The sequence below is a fragment of the Monocercomonoides exilis genome (assembly GCF_001643675.1).
Source record: "Monocercomonoides exilis strain PA203 chromosome Unknown scaffold66-335014, whole genome shotgun sequence".
In the NCBI taxonomy this organism is placed as follows: Eukaryota; Preaxostyla; order Oxymonadida; family Polymastigidae; genus Monocercomonoides; species Monocercomonoides exilis.
Genome location: NW_027150611.1, coordinates 33,617 through 58,595, shown reverse-complemented (window position 1 = coordinate 58,595; position 24,979 = coordinate 33,617). Strand labels below are relative to the sequence as shown.

General features: G+C 39.0%; 7 protein-coding genes across 7 annotated transcripts; 4 read left to right on the top strand and 3 right to left on the bottom strand.

The window, feature by feature from the left end:
* Window positions 1-2,661: 2,661 nt before the first annotated feature.
* On the top strand, window positions 2,662-3,873 carry MONOS_8035 (uncharacterized protein; the record flags this gene model as incomplete). Its single annotated transcript, XM_067878410.1, has 2 exons — window positions 2,662-2,770; window positions 3,155-3,873. 2 exons carry the CDS (start codon window positions 2,662-2,664, stop codon window positions 3,871-3,873), a joined length of 828 nt encoding a protein of 275 aa, XP_067719070.1.
* A 718-nt stretch (window positions 3,874-4,591) lies between these two features.
* On the top strand, window positions 4,592-5,375 carry MONOS_18334 (uncharacterized protein). The gene is made up of 2 exons (XM_067871345.1): window positions 4,592-4,721; window positions 4,770-5,375. Exons 1-2 carry the CDS (start codon window positions 4,704-4,706, stop codon window positions 5,220-5,222), a joined length of 471 nt encoding a protein of 156 aa, XP_067719069.1. The 5' UTR covers window positions 4,592-4,703; the 3' UTR covers window positions 5,223-5,375.
* Window positions 5,364-8,122, bottom strand: MONOS_8036 (Dynamin-related protein 1B (Dnm1B)). Its single transcript, XM_067878411.1, has one exon. The coding sequence runs from the start codon at window positions 8,102-8,104 to the stop codon at window positions 5,627-5,629; it is 2,478 nt and encodes an 825-aa protein (XP_067719068.1). The 5' UTR covers window positions 8,105-8,122; the 3' UTR covers window positions 5,364-5,626.
* A 322-nt stretch (window positions 8,123-8,444) lies between these two features.
* Window positions 8,445-11,471, top strand: MONOS_8037 (putative AminoAcid/AuxinPermease(AAAP) Family Protein; the record flags this gene model as incomplete). The annotated part of the gene is made up of 2 exons (XM_067878412.1): window positions 8,445-8,705; window positions 8,756-11,471. 2 exons carry the CDS (start codon window positions 8,445-8,447, stop codon window positions 11,213-11,215), a joined length of 2,721 nt encoding a protein of 906 aa, XP_067719067.1. The 3' UTR covers window positions 11,216-11,471.
* Window positions 11,472-11,762: 291 nt separating this feature from the next.
* MONOS_8038 (putative Ubiquitin family) lies at window positions 11,763-14,226 on the top strand. Its single transcript, XM_067878413.1, has 2 exons — window positions 11,763-11,982; window positions 12,043-14,226. Exons 1-2 carry the CDS (start codon window positions 11,796-11,798, stop codon window positions 13,932-13,934), a joined length of 2,079 nt encoding a protein of 692 aa, XP_067719066.1. The 5' UTR covers window positions 11,763-11,795; the 3' UTR covers window positions 13,935-14,226.
* A 65-nt stretch (window positions 14,227-14,291) lies between these two features.
* MONOS_8039 (putative exosome complex component RRP42) lies at window positions 14,292-15,798 on the bottom strand. Its single transcript, XM_067878414.1, has one exon. It carries the CDS (start codon window positions 15,772-15,774, stop codon window positions 14,674-14,676), a length of 1,101 nt encoding a protein of 366 aa, XP_067719065.1. The 5' UTR covers window positions 15,775-15,798; the 3' UTR covers window positions 14,292-14,673.
* An 86-nt stretch (window positions 15,799-15,884) lies between these two features.
* On the bottom strand, window positions 15,885-24,636 carry MONOS_8040 (putative Fanconi anemia protein FancD2 nuclease; the record flags this gene model as incomplete). Its single annotated transcript, XM_067878416.1, has 2 exons — window positions 15,885-24,569; window positions 24,629-24,636. The coding sequence occupies 2 exons, from the start codon at window positions 24,634-24,636 to the stop codon at window positions 16,445-16,447; spliced, it is 8,133 nt and encodes a 2,710-aa protein (XP_067719064.1). The 3' UTR covers window positions 15,885-16,444.
* Between the last annotated feature and the right edge of the window lie 343 nt (window positions 24,637-24,979).

Sequence of the window (24,979 nt, the reverse complement as noted above, 5' to 3'; positions counted from 1 at the left end):
TTGGAACGAACGATTATGTGGATGATCTTCGAGAGGTTGCATTATTGCATGCGCCTTCAACATATCACAGAAGATGAAACAAAGAGAGAAAGCGGTTGTTTTAGGAAAATCAATAGTCGAAGGATAATTCTATGAAATAAGTGCGTCTGCAGCGGATGAAAAAGGAGAAATGGGAATGGCAAAAGAAATTGAAGGTTTTGAAGAGCTTGTTGATATGATTGAAGAAATGCTATTTGAAGAAAAGAAGAAGAAATAATATAACCTGTACTGATTTTGCTCCATGAAAGAAATGCATTGATATATACTTCAGTAGAAAATACGATAAAATCTCATGAATATGAAGTGAAATGGAAAACGATTAAAATTTGATGAAGAAACGAAGAAGAAATATTTTTGTCTGAGCGGAGATTAAAGATTGATTGAAAAAAATAAACTTCTGATGAAAACAGAAAAAATACATCTTTTCAAGTGATTTTTGTATTTGGAGCACGGAATGTGAGAGTGTTTGTGGGAGTGAAAGTGGAGACGAGAAGGGAGAGGGAGGCATCGCTGAAGGGAGCAACGCATCCGAGAACATGCTCCATCGTGGCAAATGGGTTTTTCTGTGTTTTGCTACAAGCATCTGCATCAATTCCACCATTTGCAACGATTTTGTTCCCGTTGTTTGTTGCATCCTTTTCAACATTATCTCCATTTGACGAATCCGTTGAACTGCTCAGCAACAACAGGAACTTAATGATGAAGTTTCAGCAAAATTAATATTAAACGCATCGCAACTTCTTTTGAAAATTCACAAATTTTATGTATATAAAGCCATCCATAATGTTCAACAAATAATATTTTCTTCAAAAATTTTTGTATTGCAAGTTTTGAAACTTGTGATTATATTTTTAAATTTTAGGTTTATTTTTATAAAACTTGATCAAAAAACTTTTTTAAATGAAAAAAGGTATGTTTTTTTGTTCTTATAAATAAAACAAATATATATAACAGATATAAAAGCTAAATACTTGCAAAAAATCATCTTTAACTCTTTGATCAATAAATACCACAATTGATTTTATTTTTTCGATTTTTGATCTTTTTTTATGATATCAAAAAAAATCACCCATATATTTTTTCTGAGCATATACGAGGAAGTTTTGAAAGTCTTAAATATCAAATGAGTTTGTATTTATGTGATGTATTTTGAAGAAAATTTACTGAATTTTTCTCTTGCAGTTATTGAGAAATCGATCTTGTCCTGTATTTTATGCAATATCTGTATGTTGTGCACTAACCATATGGGTGATTCTTTAAGAAAAGTCACAAATGTTTAATTTTCAAATACTTCAAAATTTTCATTTTTTGCTCAAATTTCTGTTTCCACTCACAAATCTTCTCAAGAATGTTTGAAATAGCTTTATCAAGAAAGAGATTCCATTTTAGTGAAGTTTGATATTTGTTGACAAAATATTTAGCGAAATATGAAATTTTAGATTTATCAGAAAATTAAACATTTGTGACTTTTCAAAAAGAATCATCCATATGATGTTTTTGTGATTGAATACCAACATTTTTTCTTTCGTGAATGATTTAATCTTTTTCTTATTTTCGAGATTTTTTTGAGAATTTATTTTCTTTTTATATTTTTCGCTAACTTTTTGGAAATGAGATAATAATTCAGAATTAGGTCAATAAATCAAATATCAAAAAAATAATAGATGGTATTGGAATAAGAAAATTTTATTGAAATAAAAATAATAATTCGAATAACCAAAGTTTATTCCAGATAACACCAGTTTATTCGAATAAAAAAAATTTATTCCAGAAAGACCAAGTTTATTCCAATTAATCCCTCAACAAAAATTTTAATGATCCTTTTTATCAGTTCGAATGCACTGAATATTCAGAACATTTAAAGATTAATAAACAATATTTATTCATCGAAATGCTATTCAGAAAATTTTTTTCGAACAGTTATGGTCTCAAACAATTAAAAGAAAAACTGGAAATTTCTGCCATAGGATTGGAGATCAAATAGAATTACAAGAAACACTTCAAATACAAAAGATGAAATTTGCATAAATGTGAATGGATCATAATGATGTTCAATATTTGAAGGGTTTAACTCAATGAAACAAAAAGCGTTGATTATGCAAGGAATGGCAGGCTTTTGATGAAATTATTTATAGAATCGATTAACGGAATTGAGTTGAAATCAAACATATAATACAGATTACGAATAAGCATTTCCTTTCGTAAAATTTCAAATGAGAAAATCCAATTTGGAGCAGAATGTTGCAAAGGGGAGAGTCCGTATGTTTTTGTACTTTAATACTTCTCATTCTTTCTCAAATTTCGATGGAGAGAGTTTTATTGCTCCTTCATTCCTACAACACAAATCAAAATAAGAAATGTCCTATTCATTTTGTGCAATACATCAACAAGAGGTGGAGGATTGGATTTCAAGCAGTATCAATCAGAAGCTCCAAGTGACTATCATAATTGTTATTTCATCTTCTTCCACGATTGCTGTTGCAGTAATTCAACTCCTTATGGCCACGACGTGTATTTTCGAGATGATCACAAACTTTTTTCGTCGAATAACTCATTCTGTGAATGTTACACAACAAATATTGATGTTCAGAAAGTATGAAACGGATGTAATTTTGTTAATTCATGGATTTGGACAATCAGCATGCAGAAAAGATGAATGAGCTGAATACTGGGATGAAAGATCGGAAAATTGTTGTGGATGGTAATTACAAGAGTGATTCGCGCGGGATGAGTATGGCAAGTGGGAACTTGGTTACGTGTCATTTGAGTATTGGATAAAATGCAACTAGAATCTCATGCCAAAAGTATTTGTGGAGTTGATCTGTGAGCAGTTGGAAGCAAGAAGCAGGCAAGCACAACTAACCTGCTTTTTTCATAGCCTTGTTCTGATTGCATGGGCAGCTCTTTGGCTGGGCAAGACAAGACAGACATTTCTCTTTCAGCTGTCAGAGATGGAATATCTAGCTCTATCCAGATCCCGCAGAATCCTCAATCTTCGAACAGATCGTCCTGTTCCTCTCCCTCTCCCTCTCCCTCTCCCTCTTCTTCTTCTTCGCCATCAATGCATTCTGCAGCTTCTATGAATGTGCATCATGATTTATTTCATCTTCCACAGCTGTACATCCTGCACTGCTTGGAGGTTTGAACGGCTTCCGCGAGATAACTGTGCTGATTGAGCGAATAGATATCGAGGGGAAATGGGAATTAGAGGAAGAAGCTGCCAGACACATCACAGTCATCCACTTGCTTAATATCACCCCGAGAAGCGAAGAGAGAGGAGTTCAAGTTCAAATTAAAGAGTCAAAGAAAGCGGATTTCAGAAGCAAATTGAGCGCAGAGCAGAGGAAAGGGAGACAGCAGGAAGAACCAAAGGCGAAGACGAAGACAAAGGAGAAAGACGAGTTTTGCACATCGAAAATAGACGCTTTCGATACAAGACTTGCACATAAAGCAACAGAAAAAAAGGGGCAGAGGTTGAGAAGTGAACATAGCAAATATTCTGATTATTCGACAGCACATTCTCATCTGCCTAGCTGCACACTCAAAACATCACAGCCTCCTCAACATTTGCCACCACTCCGTTTTCTCCCTTGCCACACACACAATTGTCTTCACCTTCTGTTCTTGTTGGAAGTCCGTAGAACCCATTCATGCTGTAATCTCCATCCACCGACTCCTCTTCATTCACACAGAAGTCCCTCTGCACATTCATCCCGAGCTCTTCTTCTTCATTGTCCAAACCTTCATTTTCCTCCACTAACAATTCGTTCATCGGGTTCTATCGATCTCGAAGTGCTGCAGTCAATAAAAGTGCAAGGAATCTACAAAAGTTAATGAAACAGCAAATAGCAGACGATCAGGAGAATTCATTTTCTGAATGCAAATGGAATGACACAAAAACAACTGGAACATCATCATCTGCAACTGATAGAGTTTCAAGTGGAGGGGCGAACAACATGAATAATCAGGTATCATGAACAATTTCAGCAAAATGTTGTTCATCCAATTACTTCTCCTTTTGCAATTGGATATTGTTTTTGGTTTTTTTATCCTGTTTGATCATAAATGTGAAATATAGATGGAAAAATTACAATAAAGAATTAACAAATATAGCGAAATGATAAATTATAATTTATTGCTAACTGTAAGTCTATTTTTGATTGCTTTTATTAGTTGCAAATTGAAGAATATTTTATGTCATCATTCATTTTTAATAACATTTCAAAAATTTCTAATCCTAATGCATTAAAACAAAATCTTGTTTATTAAATAGTTTTTTCCAAAATATAAGTGGAATTAATTAACATATAAATGCTTTTTGAGAATGTGATTCAAGTGAATTTTTTTGAATACCACAATAAATTTTCTAAGAAAAAAGTTATTCCGAAAAGCCAGAGTTTATTCCAATTAATTTTTATTATTCCAATAAAAATAATTTATTCCGAATAAACTTTGTTTATTTGAATAAGTTATATTTATTCGAATAAAACATTTCTATTCTCATTGTATCTAATATGGAAGAATATTCTCTCAAATAATATTTTATAATGGTCCTTTTGAAATATTGCGAAACATTCGAGATTCCTGAATGTAATTTCTTTTTAAATCATGATTAAAATTTGCATTTACTAATTAATTATTCGTAATGCATTTTTGAACCGAAAATGTTAATATTTCTTGAGGTTAATTTTTTCAATTATTAAAAGTCTTTTATTTTATTTTTTAAAAAGATTATATCCATTTACAATTGTTTTGCTGAAGAGCTTACTCAAGGAAGTTCACATAGAATACCAGAAACAAGTACTCCTGAGATTTACAAACTGAAGAACCAAGCCGAGAAAGTGACACATAACATTATTAATTTTTTGAAAAAGAAAGCAGCAAACGCTAAAGACGTATTGGAATTACCAACTCCGCTGCAGTCGAGACAAAACTTTGAACGAAATAAGGAATCTGAAATTTTAACAAAAAGAAAAATTCAATTGGCTAATTACCACCTCGAACTTGCAGAAGAATTGCTGAAAGATAATTGGAATAACAAAATTCTTGACGATGATTCTGCAGAAGACATACATTCACATGCGCATAATTACGAAAATCAAGAAACCGAAAACGAAGAAGAAAACGAGTTATCTCATCGTTATCCATCACAAGAAAACTCTTTTCAACCAATGCATCATTGATTTTTTTTTTCAATTATCAAAAAATGCAGTTTATTTGAACATATTGATTGATCTTCTCTTTTGGCTAAAAAAATTATAAAGTTATATTTAAAAATTTATTCAAAACATTTCGCTTTGATGTTATTCAACATTAAAAACAAGACTTTCTTTTTTCATCTTCAAACACTTGTTCATTTTTGCTTTAATAAAGAAAAATAAAATTCGCAAATCCACAAAGTTACCAAAAATGAATATAAAGATGCAATCTAAGATCGAAAAAATGAAAAATTTCGATCAATCAATGCTTAAAATAGTAAGAGTAAAGTAGCGAAATGTCATTACTAATTTATATAATTAATACAAACATAAAATGCAATTTTCTTTCCCATCAAATATCTTTCACATTTTTAAAGACAATAAAATATTTAATACTTTCTTTTTTTATCGAGAGGTGAAGACATCATGGGCAAATTGCCAGAACTGACCCCGCCAAATTGATTGACGGGTGTGTATGGATTAAATGTCTGGGACGTTCCTGGGCTCCTTGACGAAGGGAAGAGTGAATTTGTAGAAGTCATTGAAGAAGGAGGAGATGAAGAAGATGAAGTGGATGCTGGAGGAGGGAAACCAGAGAGAGATTGATTTGCTGGAGACATAACAGGAGGAGGAAATGTGAATGCTTGAGAGGAGTTATGTGTTGAATAAGGCGCTCCTGCTCCCATTCCAGAGGAAGGCTGAGTCGACGATGAAGATGCAGATGCCGACGACATAGCAAATGTTGGCTTTTGAGAGAAATTATCCGAACTTGAAGAAGAAGAAGATGATGATGGAGTAGACGATGATGACGGATTATCCAAAGGTGCAGAGCGAGAGTCAAGTGCATCCAAAGAATCTGTTGTCAGATCAAACATCGAAGACGAGAAGGAGACATCATCGAGAATGCGTGTGGATTCCTGCAGCACTTTCATCCTATCCACGCACAGCGACCGTCTTCTCTTGACATCCTCGTCTTCACTCAGCAGCTCCTCAAACAAGGATTCTTTGTACAGCCGCTTCATCAGCTCTGTCTGCATCGTGCGGCGGAGGGCGTTGATGAGGAAGTGCATAATCGTCTTTGGCACCAGATCGCCAATTGCCTTGCGAGTGATGTCGAAGTAGCGATAAACCAACCTGCGCACAATCTCCACCTTCACCTCGTCTGACTCTGTCAGCGCCTGTAGATTCATCGCCTGAGAATTCTGCGAAATGGAATATTTGAACGTGGCCTCAGTCGAAGACTGCGCATTTGACCCAGCTCCGTCTTTCGACGATGATTTCTGCTGTGTTTTTGGGTGCTTAGCTGCTTCTTCAACCTCCATCTCCCGTCGCTTTTGCATCTCCTCTTTTTCGATAATCACCGAGGCAACAACTTCTTCTGTGCGGAACTCGGGATGGCGTGTGTTGATGTACGATTCTTCCACATCGATGATGTTGTTGATTGTAGTGAGTGTATTTTTCATCAGATCATATGCCATTTGCGATGTTTCCTCCAGCAGCCTCTGCCTCAGCTTGGGGAATCGTTCTATTCCTGTCACATGATGAAGGGTTGTCTTCAGAAGTTGGTTGCACTCAGCATGTGCAAGCTCCACGCACCTGACACAAGGATCACGCAACCGCTCTATTTGCTTCTTCGATAGCTGATAGAAGCACTTTTCTGGAATGAACAGAAGTGAATTCACACCAAGAGAGTTTCTCATTTGAATCAAAAGCTCTTGCTGTGACATCTCCAAATCGAACTTGGTCCGATCCAAATCATTCAAAAATACTTCTCGAAACACGCGATTCAGCCGCGCACCTCCTCTCAGTTCGGTTCTTCCTTCATCAGAAACTGTACCTTCAAGCGACTCATTGACTTTTGTAGAAAACTCATTGATAGCTGTTAGCAAAAGTACCCCAAAGCCACCCTGTTCCTCGGGTGGTACTCCATATCGCAATAACTCTTGTTGTGTTTGTGAAAGCTGGGCGTGAATCTGTTTATTGATTTGAGGGAGATACATTCGAACATGATTCAACAGAAGTTTGCTCAACGTCTGCCCTAAATACATTGTTCCACATTGATCTGCAAAAGAAGAATATGCAGGATGACTTCTAAAGAAAGCTTCTTCGTCTTTAAGCGCATCTCGTACAGTTTTATTCTTGTTAATATCATCCTGTGAACGAAGGCAAAGGCCAACATATCCTAATCTTAAACGAAACACTCTATTTTGAAGCACATCAGACGCATCCGTTCCTCTGTCCATAAGATCTAATTTTGTGATGACACCAAGTGTTCGTTCTCCTTTTGGATCCCATCTTTGTGCAAGTTTCAGTGAATCACTATTTGCTAAATCAACAGGTCCAGGTGAAACTGCCAATATGATGGTTCTTTCCTGAGAAATATATTTTTCAACCATATCAGCAATTTGCTTTTCAATATCCTTTGGTTGGCCTTCAACGGCAACTTTAGTAAGACCAGGTAAATCAACAAGAATTAAATTAACAACAGATGGAGAATGAATAGTCAAAACAATTGGCTCTGCAGATACTCCCTTTGCTGTTCCAGCAACTTTATTCGTTTCATTTTGAATTTCTTGTTTTATTTCGGAAAAATCATGGAACTTTTTCCCCTTCAAATGTGCAAACTCTCCCCATTCTTCATCACTTCCTGAAGCAGATTCATTAACCAGAGTTAATTGAAGCGGTCGTCGTGTAACAATTCCAGAACCACGAGGCAAAAAATCTCTCTGGACAATTGCCTCAATAACACTACTCTTTCCGCTACTCTGTGATCCAACAACAACAATCTGAGGTAATTGAACAGGTGGAACGCGTGCTTGCGCAAAGACACGCATCAACCGACTCATAACAGTAAGTAAAGACTCCATTGAATTTAAGGTTATAATACGTAATTTATGGTTAAACGCCCATACATTTTATTTCCTATTCTGAAATTTCAAAAAAAAGTGGAAAAATATTAAAAAATAGGAGAAATTATTTCGCACTTAACTTTCTTTTATCCGTATGTTTCAAAAAGAAACACAAGAATTTTAACAAAAATTTTGAATTCTCGGTGAATTAAACAAAAAACTATAAGAGAATTCATATGATTATGGTTGTGAATATTACTCGAACAAACTTGTTCTTTCCTGAAATCAATAATAATTATATGCAATATGCTTTTTGAGTAATTATGAACACGTTAAGAATCATTTTCCCATTATCCAAATGACAAAAAATCAAGAGGGACGAGATACAGCTCCTCCGGCGCGCAAATTGAAGCGTCCTACAGGTAATTTTGTTATGTCTGTATTTACAATGGTTAACTCCACACTCGGAGCCGGGATGCTTGGTGTCCCTCTTGCATACGCAAAGGCTGGCCTTGTTCTTGCAATTAGCATGAATGTACTTGTTGAATTAATTGCGTTTTGTACTATGTACTTTTTGCTCGTTATTGCAGATGCATGCGGAATCTATTCACTTGGTGGAGTTTGCTGAACTTTAAATTGTTTATTTTTTTGTTATCTTTCAAAATTTAGTTGGCAGCAAAACTTTTTGGTTTTGGAGGATTATTTCTTGTTGAACTTTGTACATTCATGAATTGTTTTGGATGCCTTTGGGCTTACATTATCCTCATCAGTGATTTTGTTCCTGCTCTTCTTAAAGTTGCTGGAGTTCCAGAAGATTCTATTTTTGTTGAGCGTTTCATCATTATTCTTATTGTTGGAATAGCAATCCTTCAACTTTTAGGATGGTTTAGAAGTCTTGATGCTTTGAAATTTACTTCATTTCTTGGAACAATATCAATGGGATTATGTATTGTTGTTATAATCATTCGCTGCTTTATTCCAGCAGAAGGATCCCCAAAAGCAGATCCACCAGTGCTGCTACAAACAAATATTAAAGCTATACAAACTTTTTCGACGCTTATTTTTTCAACATGTTGTCATCAGAATGTGCCTCTTGTGTTGAGCGAGTACAAAGGAAGATCTAAGCCAGCGATGACAAAGGTGCTTATATTGCAAGTATTGATAGTGGGAACTTTCTACATAGCAGCTGGATCGTTTGGCTACATGTGTTTCACTTCTCAATACTTTACTCACCCAACTCCTGGTAACATTCTCACCATGTTTCAAGAGCGAGATATTTTACCCATTCTGGCGCGATGTGGTTCTTTGATAACTGTGACATTCTGCTATCCAGTGCAAATGCTTCCTGCGCGTATGGCTCTTATCAACATTACATCAATGATTAAAAAGATGATTGTTGAAAGGAATCAGCCAAAAGACAGCAAAGGAAGAGTTCGAACATTTATCAAAGTGAAGACTGCAACCACAAGGCAAATTGTGACAAATATAGAACCACCCCAACTGATGGAAATGAGGCAAAACAAAAAGCAGAAGGAGGGCGAAGGCAAAGGACCAGGAGAAGCAGGAGGCGGAAGCGGAGAAAGTGTAAAAGCACAGGAAGGACTGGGAGAAGCAAAAGGGACTCCTCCAAGGCATGTTATGACAGGGATGACATCAGAGCCGTACATTCCGTTTCGGAAACTGAGGACGCAATCAGAGTCTTTTGGGAGGCATACGCCAATTGGGCGTGGGAGAGAGGTGACGGGGAGATTGTTTGAACTGGAGAAGGAGATTGAGGAGGAGGACGAGAGGATGAAGAAGGACAAGGAGTGGAATGTACTGAGCAAAGAAACGAAGGATGCTGATGATCCAGATGCGCCAGAAGAAGAGGAAGGAAAAGACGACAACGATGGAGAGAAGGACGAGCTGATGTTGGATGAGAAGGAGCAGGAGAAGATGATGGAGAAGGAAGGTAATGGTAACGGAAGTGAGGAAGGAGGGAAGGCTGGAGAAGGCAATAATAATGATGGATCTGCTGATGTTGGAAGCAATGTGCATGAATTTGTGATGAAGTCTCCAGTTGAAATGACATATCTGAATCCGAACGAGTTAGAAGAAGAAGAAGAAGGAAGAGGAAAAGGAAATAGAGGAAGCATGGAAGATCCCGTTCAGGAGTCATTCTCAGCATCAGCCTCGGCTTCCTCTCCTTCAGACAGCTTGGAGCAGCCTCTCTTGTCTTCTTCACGCGGAAGCAGCACGCCCGATTTCCGATCTTCCTCAGCGACCCCCAGCGAGCGCTCGATCTCTCCTTTTGTGGACGAAAATGGGAATCCGATTGAAACACCTCCTTTGGAAGAGTCCAACATTGAGAATCTGGAGGAAGAGTTCTACATCTACCCGCCACCCACAGGCAGGACAGCTACGGTGGAGAGAAGCCACTATCTGCCCATCCCTTCGTTTGCGCTTATCTTTGGTGGACACTCAGCATCGAACGAAGAGTTTGACTACGAATACCGCTTTGTGGGCGGAGAGGCTCCGCCAGGGACAGAAGATGTGCAGGTAGAGGAAGGGAAAGCAGACGGCGGAGGAGCAGAAAAAGGGAAAGGAGCATACGAGCCAGCACAAATGGAAGGAGGGAGCACAAGCACAGTGCACACGTCAGCTGGAAGCTCCGCGTCGTCCAACATGATTGAGGTGACGCGTGGGGAGAAGAAGAAGCCGTGGGGGCAGCGCACGTGCTGCGGGCCTTGTTCCAATGGGCTGTTCTTGTCGTGTGCGATTGGATCATGTCTGACAGCGATTGCGATGATATTAGCCAACTTCATACCAACAGTGAATCTTGTGTTTGACATCATGGGCTCTACTGCTGGTGTGTCGATCATGTTCCTGTTCCCTTCTGCGCTGTATCTGCGCTTTGCGAACAATGCGAAGAGATTCACGTCCACAAAGAGATACTACGACCCAGCCATTCCCTCGTGCTATCGGAAGAACAAGCAGATGATTGCATACTACAGAAGCTACAAACCTGGCTGTACAGCGGCAAAGGTGATTGCAGTGGTGCTCCTTGTGTCTGGCAGCTTGATGGGCCTTCTCTCACTCGCGATGGCACTTCTATTCGACACGTCACTGGGGAGCAATCTGAAGATCTGAAACTTGGTTTTTTTTTCCACATTGAGTTTTTAATTGAAGTATTGTTATGTATTTTTTAGAATTATTATTATTATTTTTTTTTTTAAAGTTTGTTCACTTGTATCAAAACTTTTGTATTTCAATCTGTATTTTTTTATGAGCTTTGTTCAAATTTATTGTCTTACACATTCAGAAATTACGTTTTTATTGTTTAATGCTTTTTGTCGCTTCATTTCGACTTCCTTTTTTGACTTAGTTACACACGCTTTTGGAGTTTAATCCACAATGATTTTTTTATTGGTCTATTTAGAATTTCGTGAAAATGGTTGTTTGGGTAACTCTGGTTAATCATTGTAATTTGCCATTGACTGTTGGAGTTTATTTGAAAATGGAAAACTGTAATTTGAGAATCTTTTAAAATATTTTGAAATCCTTCCTATCTTTGTATGTTATTTGTTGGGCACTTTTTTTCATTTGCATTGCCGAGTTTTACACTCTAGATATCTCATCTTTTCCTTTTTTAATCTTCCTTTTATTTTGAAAATCTTTATGTTGATCAAGTTGCCATATAATATTTCAATCAATAAATTAGACTTTTTATATGAGCACAATAACAGTATCAATAAAAACTATAGCAGGCGAAATAGCTAAAATTTCTCTTTCTCAAGATTCTACGGTTGGGGATCTTAAACAAAAACTTGAAGAAGAAAAGAAAATACCAATTTCTGAACAAAATCTATTATACAATCGGATGAAACTCCAAGATGCACAATCACTATCTGTCGCAAGTTAGCAACTTTATTTTTAACATATGTTCAATTTTTTACCTATTTATTTTTTGACGAAAGATATTTCCGATGGTGCATCAGTGCAATTAATCCGTTCCCGAAATAAATCGAATCGTCCTGGATCCATACCGTCTTCAAGCGAACAGCAAAACGCAAACAAGCAACTTTCAGAGGTTGCAAAAATAAAGCCTCCGGTTAAAAGTAATTGGGCAGAACCCAAGCCAAAGAAAAAGGAGCATGTAACGGATGAAGAGTTTCAATCAATTATCCTTGAAGTATTTCCAGAGTTTTTCAAAGATGGATATAGCGAAGAAAGATTAAAGGAATTGCTCCACGCAAGAGATATTAGTGATCTTGTTCAAAAGAATACGAATGAAAAGATTGAAGAAGCTGCACCAGAAAAGGCTGATGACATTTCTCTTCCAGAATCTCACCCATTTGCAAACCCTTGGTCTGTAGGCGAAGATGGTTCATCTGCAGTGGTAAAGACAAAAAGAACGCTTGCGGAGATGATGATAGGCTCTCACATAAAAAGGAGCTTTAAACGATATGTTGAAAAGAGTAAGAAGAAGAAAGAAGAAGGGAAAGAAGATGAAGAAAGCGACGAAAGTGAAGATGAAAGCGATTTGGATTTGAAAGAGAGCTCAAGCGACGATTCTGACTCAGATTCTGACGAAGATGACGATGACGATGACGACGATGACGACGATGATGACGATGACGACGACGATGATGACGATGATGACGAAGATGAAGATGAAGATGAAAGTGATGATGAAGATATCGACTTCAACGGAGAAGATGATGACGACGAGGAAGTCATGGGAAGCGAAGAAGATGCAGACAGCAAAGAAATAGATCCAGTGTTTGTCAGTGCGGATGGGATGGACGGATTTATTGATGTCGATGGAGATGGAGAGCTGAGTCCAGAAGCCATTGAATTGCTATTCAAAAAGATGGAAGAAGGAGAAAAGAAAAGCAAAGAGAAGAAAGATAAGGCACACAAAAGCCAAACAAAGCCTGGGGAAGAGAAGCGAATGAAGTCGTCTGATGAGACGAATGCTGGTGGCATCATACTCGAAACAGAAGATGACAAAGATGCGTCAAAAGAGAAAAAGGAGAAAAAGGAAAAGAACAAGAAAGAAGAGGAGAGCGAGAAGGAATCAGAAAAGAAGAAAAAGGAGGAGTCAAAAGAAGACAAAGAGAAAGAAGGGAAAGATGAGGAAAAAGCAACAAAAGAAGACAACAAAGACGAAAATGAGAAAAAGGATGATAAAGTAGAAAACAAAGAAGGAAAAGAAAAAGAAAAAGAAGACAAAGGAGAAAGTTCCGAAGAAGGCAAAGACAAAACCAAGAAATCCAAGCACCATCGCAAAGACAAAAAGAAAAAAGGCAAAAAAGCGGCAGATGAGCTGCAGAAGTTTCTTGACCAGTTTCCAGATGGGATGGACGAGGAGACGCTGAACGATGTGCTGCAGCAGATGGGCCTTGGGGGAATAGCCGAAGACTACGACATGGAGGACGAAGGGGACTTTGACGACGATGCAGACGATATTGTGCTGTATGGGCCAGATGGCATCATGTATGGAGACGAGGACGAGGAAGACGGAGAGGAAGAGGAAGAGGACGAAGACGATGATGGCAAGAACACAGAGGAAAAAGATTTTGAGGATGATTTTGAGGAGGTGATGGAGCTGATGAAGGAAAAGACGCCTGAAGGATTAAAGCAGTATTTGATGATTTGGAGGAAGAAGTTTCCAGAGAAAGTTGCAGCCAGGAAAAGGAGAGAGGCAGAAAAGATGAAGAAGGAGAAAGAAGACAAAGAGAAAGGAAAAGAAGGAAAAGAAGAGAAGAAGGACGAAGGAAAAGATGATGACAAAAAGAAAGACGAAAAACCAGAGGAGAACAAGAAAGAAGAAAACAAAAGCGAAAATGAAACGAAAACACCATGAAGAATACTTCCGAATAAATAAATAAAGAAAGAAATAAAGAAATGAAAAAGAAAATTAGAAAGAGAATTTCGTGAATAGGAGAATAACGATTCAATATTTGAATATTCATATTTTTATGTTTGAAGCAGTATTTATTAGAATTTGGAGAATGAAAAAAAGAAGCAGTTTTTTATATTAACATCTCATTTATGATAATTAATAATTTAAATTCTCATACAAACTTTTCACTTCACATTCAACTTATTTTTTAAAGTCTTTTTTTTCATTTTTTCAATAGACGAATCTTAAGAAATTGATTGGTTGATTATTTCCCAAAGAATCATTGCTTTAATTTGAAATGAAAAAGAAGAGAAATAATTTCCAATTGCGAGTAAGTTCTTTTAAATATCATTTCTGATGAAGTGAGAGATTTTGATGAAGTGATGATGAGAGAAATCATTGGCTCGAAAAAGTGTAAAAGAGAACATTGCAGAAAAGTTGAATGATATGAACAAAGAAAGAACATTACAACGATCAAAAGACAAAAGAAATACGTAGCTTCGGTGAAACATCAGAATTTGTATTTACAATTCTCAAGAAAACGTTTAGAAAATTGTTGTGAAATGCTTTGGATTGTACTTTTCAGGAAAGCTGTGTAATAAAAACATTTTAACGTAGTCATTTTGAATCACAAAAATATTCACAATTTGATTGAATATATTTGCAAGACTTTGAAAAAAATATCGAAGCCGCTTAAAAATTATTCTGATGAGTTTTTATTTTGTTGATTTTTCTTAACCATTCCATCAACAAGTTCAATCACCTGATTAATCGCTGCAAGTGCGGATGTTCTGACTTGCATGAGATCAGAGAGAGAAATCGGAGGTTCTTCTCCTTTACTTCCTTCCTTTGCCATCTGTCTGATTGTTCCGTCGCCACTTGCTGAGATCACAACGCGGCAAGGAAGACAGGCTTCTTCTTCAGGAGTAACATCAAAAAATAGATCAGAAGAATTCGTCTTGCTAATTAAGGATGCAGAAGCAGATTCTGACGAACGAGTCGTGGCAGGCATCATGTAGCACGTCGTTGTGAGCGGTAAATTTTTTACGGAAATGAAATCAGACATGTATACTTCTTCTGAATCAATAAAAGGCAATTGAGTTGTTGAAAACGCAGAACGGCAGGCCATCGAAATGCAGTCCAATAAAGATCCATGATATTCAACAATTACAACATCGACACTTAACTTCCATTTCCCCGGTTTGCAATTGGAAACAGATAAAGGATAAAACATTGAACTCTTTGAGTCAGAAGATGATCCCAAACAAGCTGGATTGAACAGTTTTGTAAAGTAGTCAGAAAAAATGTCTTCGTGAGGTTTTTCAGAAGCAACTGCTCCAATTACCGTTCCTTGGTCACTTATCAAATTATCTGTAACATTCACTTGTGGTTCAGCAGCTTCCGAACCATCATTTGAGCCAGATGCATTGTCATTTTTCAAATGGGTAAAGTACCTTTTTTCCGTAAGCTGAATCCTCGATGTTGGAACCAGAGAAGTAAGGTCAACACCAGGAGCAAAGTTTACAAAAACCTCAACCTCTGGATAAACAACAACGTGCTCATCAATTTTTTCAATCAGCTCAGGATTAATAGGTTCAAATATCCCCTTGATTCCTACAATAGCTTCAGTTCCTTCGAGACGTGTACCTATTCTAACTTTTGAACTTCCCAAACACTGGTCAAGAACATTTGTTTCAACAAGTATAGGACGAAATTCCATTGGAAAACGACCATCTGTTCTACAACCCTGTAAAAGTCCATTCTTTATATATATTTGTTCTCCTGGAGATAGAATATCCATCAACAAATAACAAATTATTTACATTATGGGGAAACTGGTTGATCAATGAAATGAGTTCAACAAAAGATAAAATAGATAATAATTAATGTCAAATGATATTGTTTGCAAGAAACATTTGCTATTATTTTTCAAAAAAATGTTATTTCATACTTTATTTGAATGGATAATTTATTATGAATACAAAAAACTTATTGTTCGAAATAAAAGCACTACAGAAAAGTTGTTCATTCAGAATGGGAAAAAAATTAGCTATTTCAACATTATTTGAACAATCATTTGATGTCTTTTGCTTGCTGAACAGACGAACAAGAAGAAGATTCATCAATAGCTTGAATTTTTGCAATTATTGAGTTACAAAAAATTTAAATTGTGAGCTCAGAGCATACCTAAAATTCAAGCAATTAAAGTGTTGAAATTAGGAGTTCTTATCAAATGTATGAACATTTTCATTTTTGAAGTGTGCTCAAAATCTATCTTTAATATGATCACAGCACTTCATCTATCAACTTAAAAAAATTAAACTGAACAAAAATTGTGAAATGATTGAAAAATTTTATTCTATTGAAATGAGGTGTTATCCAATGTTTTATTGAATGTCTCTCATAAAATGAATATCCCTTTCATTCTGACAACTTATCTCCAAATATAACATTTATTTGAATAACTTTTCCTATGAGCTGCTTTCATCGTCACTGCTTTCTTCCTCTTCCTCGCTTTCGTTATCAGCACTTTCTCCTCCTTCTCCTTCTCCTTCCTCCTCTTCATTATCATTGTCATTGTCATTATCATCGTCTTCTCCGCTTTCATCGTCACTTTCGTCATCTTTTGTAATTCTTTTTGCTGAATATTTATTCTCATCATCTCTGCTTATAATTCGCTTCCTATGCAACAGCCTATCTTTTTCCTCAGTTTTAATTACTTTTTTCGAAGAAGAAGAAGAAGAAGAAGAAGATGATGATGATGACGACGAAGAAGATGAAGAAGAATGACTCGCTTTTTTCCGAGATTTATTCTCTGAAGCAGAAGAGTGATGAGTACTTCCCATTCCAACTGACCTGAACAGAAGTCCTGTTTGACTCTCTTTGCGTGCTCCCACATCTCCAATAGAAACCATCCCAAACTTCACTTCGACTCCTTGTTTAAGCAGAATCTCCTTCGTCTTCAGCACAATCACCTCCATCTCTTTCCTTAGTCCAGGTATTAGCACACTCCACTTCGCTTGCTTGATTGTGGCGGAGGTTAACGATTTCTTTTCATTTGCCTTTTTCTTCGCTTTTTTTGATTTCTTTTTGGATTTTTTCTCCTTTTGTTTCTTCTTTTTCTTTTTCCTTTTTTCTGACTCACTGTTTTGACTACCAGATTCATCATCATCTTTCTCGCTTGATTCTTCCTCTTCCTCTTCCTCTTCATCATCCTCCTCTTCATCTTCCTCTTTCTCCTCCACTTTCCCTTTCCTCCACACCTCTTCATCGATCAGCGTCTGAATGAACTTCATCCCCGACTGCAGACAATCAACCACTCCAACTGCCAAAACTGCTTCTCCTTTTGCTGTTTCTGCCAGAAGTGGCAAAAGCAATAGGAATCCATGCAGGAAAAGACGCGAATACCGCAAGAACAGAAGCACCAGCTGCGGAAGGCCAAACAGCTTGGCGCATTCAGAAAGAGAATAGAACGCTTCCACGCACAAAGACATCGATGCAAACAAAGTGAGCACTGGCTGGGGAACACGCGAAGACGACGAGCCATTCGGAGTCTCTTTCGATGCAGATGCTTTTTCCTTGTTTTTTCTGTCGTTCTTTTTGACTTCTTTTTCAATTGGTGAGAACTTTGCCTTCAACCCTTTCATCAGATCGCATAACCTCCGAATAATCACCTCAAACCACACATAAATCGTGCTTTCATTCAACGTGCCAAACTCGCATTCTCTTTCTTGCATTTGTCCCTTTTGCTTCGAAGAGGATTTTGATTTTGATTTTTTATTGGATTTACTTTTCTTTTTGCTGCTTTTCTTCTTCCTCTTTTTCATTTCATCTCCGCTTTCTCCGCTTTCATCACTGTTATCATCGCTTTCATCCTCATTGTTATCATCATTGCTTTCTTCTTTCTCATCGTCGTCGTTGCCATCATCATCGTCTTCTTCAACATTCATCCCGCTCTTCGTTTCCACTCCCATCACTTCCATCTCCAACCTCCTCTTCACATCTTTAGCCAATGCTGAGAAGTGTGTTGTTGTAATGGACAGAAGCAGATGGCATTCGTTTGGACTTCTCGAAGCATACAAATTGAGCAGAGCACTCAAAGAAGCAGAAGGCAACCGATAAAGAGCACTTGAACGAGAAATGGAAGGTCGGATTGCTTTGGAAGAAGAGAAAGGCAGTGATGCGTTGGCACTCCAGCAATGTTTGAGATATTCTTCTAATAATTTGAAGAATGATTGGGAAAGTTGTGGAAGTGAAGGTGATGTGAATAGAACAGCTGCTGCTTCAGCTGATGAATTATTATTTAACCTGAATAAAGACATAGAAGAAGAAGAAGAAGAAGAAGAAGAAGAAGAAGAAGAAGAAGAAGAAGAAGTTGATGGAGCAGCAAAAGAATCTTTTATCAAATGTTGAGGAGACAAACACAGAAGTTTGTTGACAAGCAGACAGATGTCAACAGCCATGTCAAATGAATTGAACAGAAAAGGAAGCGAAAACAAGCCATTTGTCTCAAATGCCTGCAGAGTGGAGAACAACAGCGAAGGAAGCGAAGGAAGAAGATGGATGTTTGAAATGTAGACAGAAGGAAAGAAGAAAGGAGAGTTTATTGGATGAGGCGTGGGTAGAAGAGGGACGTTGAAAAATGATTCAGAAGAAGAAGGAACTGATTGTGAAATGGGGTTTGGAAGCAAACCGGATAGAGAAGCAAGAAGAAGGCGAAGTGTAACAGAAGGATTAGGAATGAAGAAAGAAGAAGAAGAAGAAGATGATGATGATGAGAAAGAGGAGGAGGACGAGGAGGAGGAGGAGGAGGAGGAGGAAAAAGAGGAAGAAGAAGAAAGAGACGAATTATTTTGATTCAACGAGTATCCAAGAGGCATAAGTCCAGCCATATCGCTTTGTGTGTGACTTGCCATTTGAGAAGAAGAAAAGGAGGTGTCTGGCTTGATCATCTGCATTCGAGGCAGAGACAACACAGCTGAGTCTGTGAATGTGGTGTACAGAAGAGAGATGATCGACATAACACACTCTTCTATCATCGACTGCTGATACTCATAGCTTTCCCTCTCTTTTGCATTCAGCTCAAGCAGCTGCTGGAATTTGCCTCGTTTTTGGCGAGAATGTTCATTGCTTTTATCTTCTTTTTCGTTCTCTGAACCATCTTCTTCATTTCTATTGTTTCCTTTGCCTTCATTCTCCTCCTCTTCTCCATCATCATCATCGTCAATCAACCTCCTTTTTGAGTTTATTTGCTCTTTCCCATTAATTTTCTTTCTCCTTTCTGTTTTTTGCGTAGAAGAAGAAGAAGAAGACTCTCCTCCTTCTTCTCCCATCTGCCTTTCATCCAGTTCGCATTCTTTCTCTTCATCCTCTTCAATCCCAAAGTGCATATCCACACGTGCTGTCCCCGTGTTCAGATCTCTTCTTGTAATCATCTCCCTCGGCAGATACGACAAACCATTCTTCACAGACATTTTCTTGCTTCCCTTTTGCTTGCGCCTCTTTTTGTTGTCTTGTTCCAGTTTTGAATTGATCAGCCTCGCAAGCATGCTCAATGATGAGAGGTGTTGCAGAAGAGAAGGCAAAATAAACAGCATCAGCGACACAAACTCTGTTATGCCTTCTCCACTTTCATTTGCTTCAATCAGAGGCCGTATCATCATCAGAACTTTATCCAAATGCAAATAATTGTGCGACTTCATCTTTTTCCTTTCGCTTTTCTCTTTCTCTTTCTCTTCTCCTGTTCTCAGCCCCACATCAACCATCCCAACAACTCCGTTTCTCTCCTTCCATCTGTTTTCTCTCTCCTCTTCTTTCACAATCCTCTTCTCCTCCTCCTCCACAGCCACTCTGAAGATGTCATTCTTGTTCTCCCCTTCCTTCTGCGACGCAATCACCACACCTGCCAGCAGATGCAGCTGAGACAGAAGATAATGCAGCTCCTCCAAAGTGAGTGCAGTGGGCGTGCGAGTCAATGCTAATGCCAGCGACGGGAGGTCGGTGAATGAAGGCAGCACAGGAGAAGAGAGAGAGTCTAAAAAGGGAAGAGTCTGAAGCACTTCTTCATCAAATCGGTCTGATAAATGAGACTTGGAAAAATAGAGAGGAAAACGAAGGAGAGAAAACGTGGCGAAGCGGAATGGCTGAAGTGCAAACAGAATGATAGATGCAGCTAAGCTTGGCCTGATTGAAGAAAAGAAAGAAGAAGAAGAAGAAGAAATAGAAGAGGATTGAATGCGTGCGGTTAAACGAGACGACAAGCCGATAACATCATCCTGTCTTTCTTCACTTAGCAAATGAGCTTTTGATTGAAGAGGTAATGAATCTCCCAAAGAGGAAGAGAAAGAAGAAGAGTTTTGAATTCCCTTTTTTGAAGGCAGATATTCAGATGGAATTGCTCCATCGCAACAGAACAAAGCGATGTGAGGCGGAATACTTCGAAGCAGCATTCTTCGTTTTCTTCTGCTTATTGAATGCTTTCTGACTTTTGCAATGCGTTTGTGTTGTTCTTCTCCTTCCTTCTCTTCCTCTCCATCTTTTCCTTCTTTCTCCATATCTTCCTCAATATTCGTATCTCCATCGTCTTCAACATCTCCATCATCATATTCATCTTCGTCTTCGTCTTCGTCTTCCTCATCTCCTCCGCCTCCCACGCCAGCCACACTCAACACACTCAGCACACCCACAAAAAGTGGATTCCTCTTCACCCATCTTGTCAGACAGCGTGCTAATGACACAGCTCTGCTCAGCTGAATGAGAAGAATGCACTGGACTGTCCTTTCTGTTGAGAACGAATAGACATTCAGCACTTCCCTCAGAAAAGACAGAGACAGGTAAAGAGACAAACACGCTGTGTTTAAGTGATAAGGCTCAACAGACAGCTGAGGAAGAGAAGAAGAAGTTTTTGAATTTGAATGAGAAGATATCATGTCTTTTTGTTGAGTCGCTTTGTTTGCTTGAAGAAGAGATCCTTTTTCTTCTTCTGTGTTTCCTTCATCATCTGACTCTTCATCTGGCTGCATTCTTGTGAATCCATCGTTATCCACAACATCATCGTCATCGCATTTGCTTCTGCTGCTGCTTCTTTCAGCATCATTGTTTTCTTCTTCTTCTTTGCCATCATTGCCATCTTCAGCTTCATAATTTTCATTGTTTTCTTCATCATCTGATAATATCTTCATCTTGTTATTCCTTTCGTTCCCTTCTCCATCAAAATATTGTTTGTTTTGATTCAGATAAAATCTCAGCAGCGTCTTTTCATCAAACAGACAGTGACAAGACAGAAGAATCCCACTAATATCAGACAACGCATTTGCCACAGCTGATGTTGAAGGGAAACACGGAGGAGAAGGCGTGGCAGAAGAGGAAGAGGAAGAAGAAAGAGAAGAAGAAGGAGTCAGCGACTCCATCATCTGTGTCTGCTGAGGAGGTGCCACGATGTTCTGGAAGATTGTCCCAGATGCAATGAAAGTGAGTCTGGCTGGGTGGACAAGCGCCTCCGACGGGTTCCGTTTCACACATCTCAGAATGTTAAACAGGATCTGACTGTCTTCCTGTTCTGTGTTGAACACCACACGCGGAATCAACACAGGCGGAAAAGCGTCTCTCGATGTGTTCACCCGGAAGCGAGGCGGTGGTGGCTGCGAGGAGATCAGATAGAGCTGCTGGTACTGCTGGCTCTGCTGCTCCAGTGCGAACTGCTGCTCGCTCTGCTGCTGCAGGAAACTGGTCAGCTCTTCCCGCAGCTGCTTCTTCTGCTCTTCTGCTTCACTCTTCAGAATGTCGACGCTTCTTTTGTGCTGTTCGGGTGTGATGCTGCCTTTCTCCAGCGCATTCTTCTGCCTCAATATGCTCATTTCCAACTGCCTGTCGATCTCTTTTTCCTTCTCATGCTCTTTTTCCTGTGCTTTCTCGCTCTCTCTTTTGAGTGCTGCCATCAGCGACTGTGCAGCTATCTGCTGTCTGACTGCCTCTGCTGACAGAAAATTCGCTCCGCCAGTCGAAAGAGACGAGGAAGAAGAGTCAATGCCAGCATACCCATCATCTCCAACTGCTCCTTCCACACTCCCCATCTGATTCAGCTCCAAACCATATCGTTCCACTTCATCAGACACACTTTCTATCAGAGTGAATGCAGCGTCCTGCGGAAGACTGCACAAACGCACCTCGTTGGATAGCAAGCGGAGCAGGAGAATGCGAGAAAGAGGAGAACTGTTCTTCAGCTTTGAACGAGCAAAAGTGATGAGAGAAGAGATTTCCTGCTGATGCTCAAAGAGAGAAGAAGAAGAAGAAGAGGATGAAGATGAAAGAGCTGACTCATTCGATAGTATTAAACATCTGAGAGACAACTCATGCACAAAGCTAATCACTCCAATCACTCCAATTGTCTGAGGAACAAGGGCTGTTAGTGCAGAAGGCAGAGAAGAGAAGCCAGATGAAGAAGAATAAACAGAAAGGAAGGAAGACTGATGTTGAGGCGATGTGAATGTCTGGAAGACAGCCAAAATGGACATAGTGGCATTGCTTTCATGACTCGCAACAGAAAGAGAGGAAGAGGAAGAGGAAGGATAAGAATATGAAGAATATGAAGAAGAAGCCGATGATGATGAATTGTGCATGTCATCCACAACTGAATGTTCCATTTCTGAGTTCTCTTCTTCCCCAGCTTCATTTCCATTATCTTTCCCATTTGACATCTTCATTCTCCCAAACAATCTGTCATTCTGCGCATTCCCATCCTCCACAGCAGTTCTCCTCAGCAGCAGCACCCTCCTCACGCCTTCGAGTGTCTTGTTCACTGGCCTGTTCACCTCCTTCACAATGACCATGTTCAGCGTCTCCTTCAGCCCTTCATTGATGTCTGCCCCTCTCATTGCCAGCACAGCCTCTATTCGGAACACCTTCTCTATCTGCTGCAGCGAAAACGAACCTACAAACTCCATCAGCGACTGCGCAAAGGCAACTACCCGACGCATTTCTTCTGTCTTCTGCTCGCAGATGTGGAGGAAGAGAGAAAGAGAGGCATCAGATGTGTGCTGGTTGGAAGAGCCAGCAAATGTGAGGAGACGGGCAAGAATATCCTGACGAGATGAAGGAGACGAAAAAGTGGAGAAGGAGCAGAGAAAGAGCGTGCTGCTCAGCTGCTGGCATTTGTGAATGAGTGAAGAAGAAGAGAAAGTTGCTGATGAGGACGAAATGGATGACGATGACGATGAAAGAGCAAGAGGAGATTTTGAAATAGACTTCATCAGCAGCAATTCTATCTCTCTCTCTTTATTTCTCCGCCCACTATTTTCTCCGGACCCCATTCCATTTTTCTTCCCTCTCCCTCTCCCCTTTCCTTTCCCTTCTCCGTCGCTTCCCCGCAGCATCAGCATCGATGCCAAGTCCAGCACAGCCTCGTAATTGTCGTTCAGAGCAGTCGAATGAAGTGGGCTGAGGGCAGTTTCAATCAGAGGAATGAGCGTGTTCCCTTCTCGTTCAGCTGCCTTCAGCCACACCTGCCCAGCAAAAAAGCGGTGAGACGATTGGACAGAAGACAAAGCAGACAAAGAAGAGGAAGAAGAAGAAGAAGAAGAAGATGATGATGATGAAGTGGATGAAGTGGAAGAGAACAGAAAGAAGAGAAGCCAAATGTCTAGTGGAAAGAGATCAGAAGAGAAGCGAGATGCAGACGAAGAAGAGAGAGGAGACAAAGAAGATGAAATGAACTGACTAGAAAGAGGAGGATATTGATGTGCCATGGAAGAAGGAGAGGAGGAGGAAGAAGAAGATTGAGATGAAGAAGAAGTGAATATTCTGTGATAGCGAGTGTTCAGATAATCAGCAAAATCAGGATTGGATGTGCACGCTTTTTTGAGCATAGCAGCAAGTTCTGCTTCTGCAATGTTTTGTGCATTGAGCGCAGACGATGAAGAAGAAGAAGAAGAAGAAGTTGACTGAGAGTAACTCCCAATGCTTCTGCCTCTGACTATACTCTTCTCTCCACCTTCATATCCTCTTTCCTTTTCCAGTGCTCTTTCTCTCTCTCGCCCAAACACACACAGATTGATGTTCATCAGTATCTCATCAAACAATCCATACGCCTTCTTCTTCTTTGCATCATCGCGTAAACCAAGCAACCCCGCTGAGCTGTTCGTGAACAGATAGTCCACAATTGGCGGAAGAAGATGGAACGGCGCCGTGCGAAGTGCAGTCATGCACAACGCACGCGCTTCTTCAGCCTGCTTTTCGGGTATTCGAAGGAACGAGAATGTTTGTAGGATGGCTGGCAGCGACTTCTCACCATCAGTCTCCTTTGCAATACGACAGAGCATCTCAGCAACGACTGGATGGATGGCATCAGACGCAATTCCTGGAAGTGCCAAAATAATTTCTGATCGCAGATCGCAATTCACCGTAGACGTAGAGTTTCCATTGCTTCTTGAGCTGGACAAGTTCACAGTTCGTGGGGTTATCATCTGGACTATCTCTATCAGTCTGTTGATAACAAATCGATCACATTCAAGATTATCCAGCCAGGAAAGCTGTTTCAGAGAAAGCTGAATAATAGTAACATGTTGAGGTGATGACACAATTAAAGAAGGCTTTGTTTCTCTTTTCAAAAATGATAAAAGAAAATCAACGAATGAAAAAATAACTTTTGAAAAGCACACATCTCCATTGCGAATTCTAGAATTCGATCCAACAAAATAGATGCAACATCTTTTTGTATTTTAGCAGAATTCAATAGCATTCTAATTACACTTTCCCCAGTCCCCCATGATAATGAAGAAATTGATTGATCTCTTTCAAAACTAATGTGAAATATTTGAGAAAAACAAGCACAAACAATGACTGAGAAATTACTCCGACAAGAAGCGCATGAAAAGATTTCATAGACGAGGTGTAATCATCAAGCAATCTCAAGAATTCATTTTTCTTTTCATCGTCTTGAAGATACAGTTCAAGTTTACTTTTTGTTTCAAACGAATTTGCCTCTGAAATAAATTTAATAGAACGAACGA

What these genes read in the sequence shown, in the direction of transcription:
- MONOS_8036 (XM_067878411.1), bottom strand. Translation starts at nt 8,104, where the DNA reads ATGGAGTCTTTACTTACTGTTATGAGTCGGTTGATGCGTGTCTTTGCG.
- MONOS_8038 (XM_067878413.1), top strand. Translation starts at nt 11,796, where the DNA reads ATGAGCACAATAACAGTATCAATAAAAACTATAGCAGGCGAAATAGCT. An exon ending in ACAATCACTATCTGTCGCAA is followed by an intron (nt 11,983 to 12,042) that starts GTTAGCAACTTT and finishes TTTTGACGAAAG; the next exon opens with ATATTTCCGATGGTGCATCA.
- MONOS_8039 (XM_067878414.1), bottom strand. Translation starts at nt 15,774, where the DNA reads ATGGATATTCTATCTCCAGGAGAACAAATATATATAAAGAATGGACTT.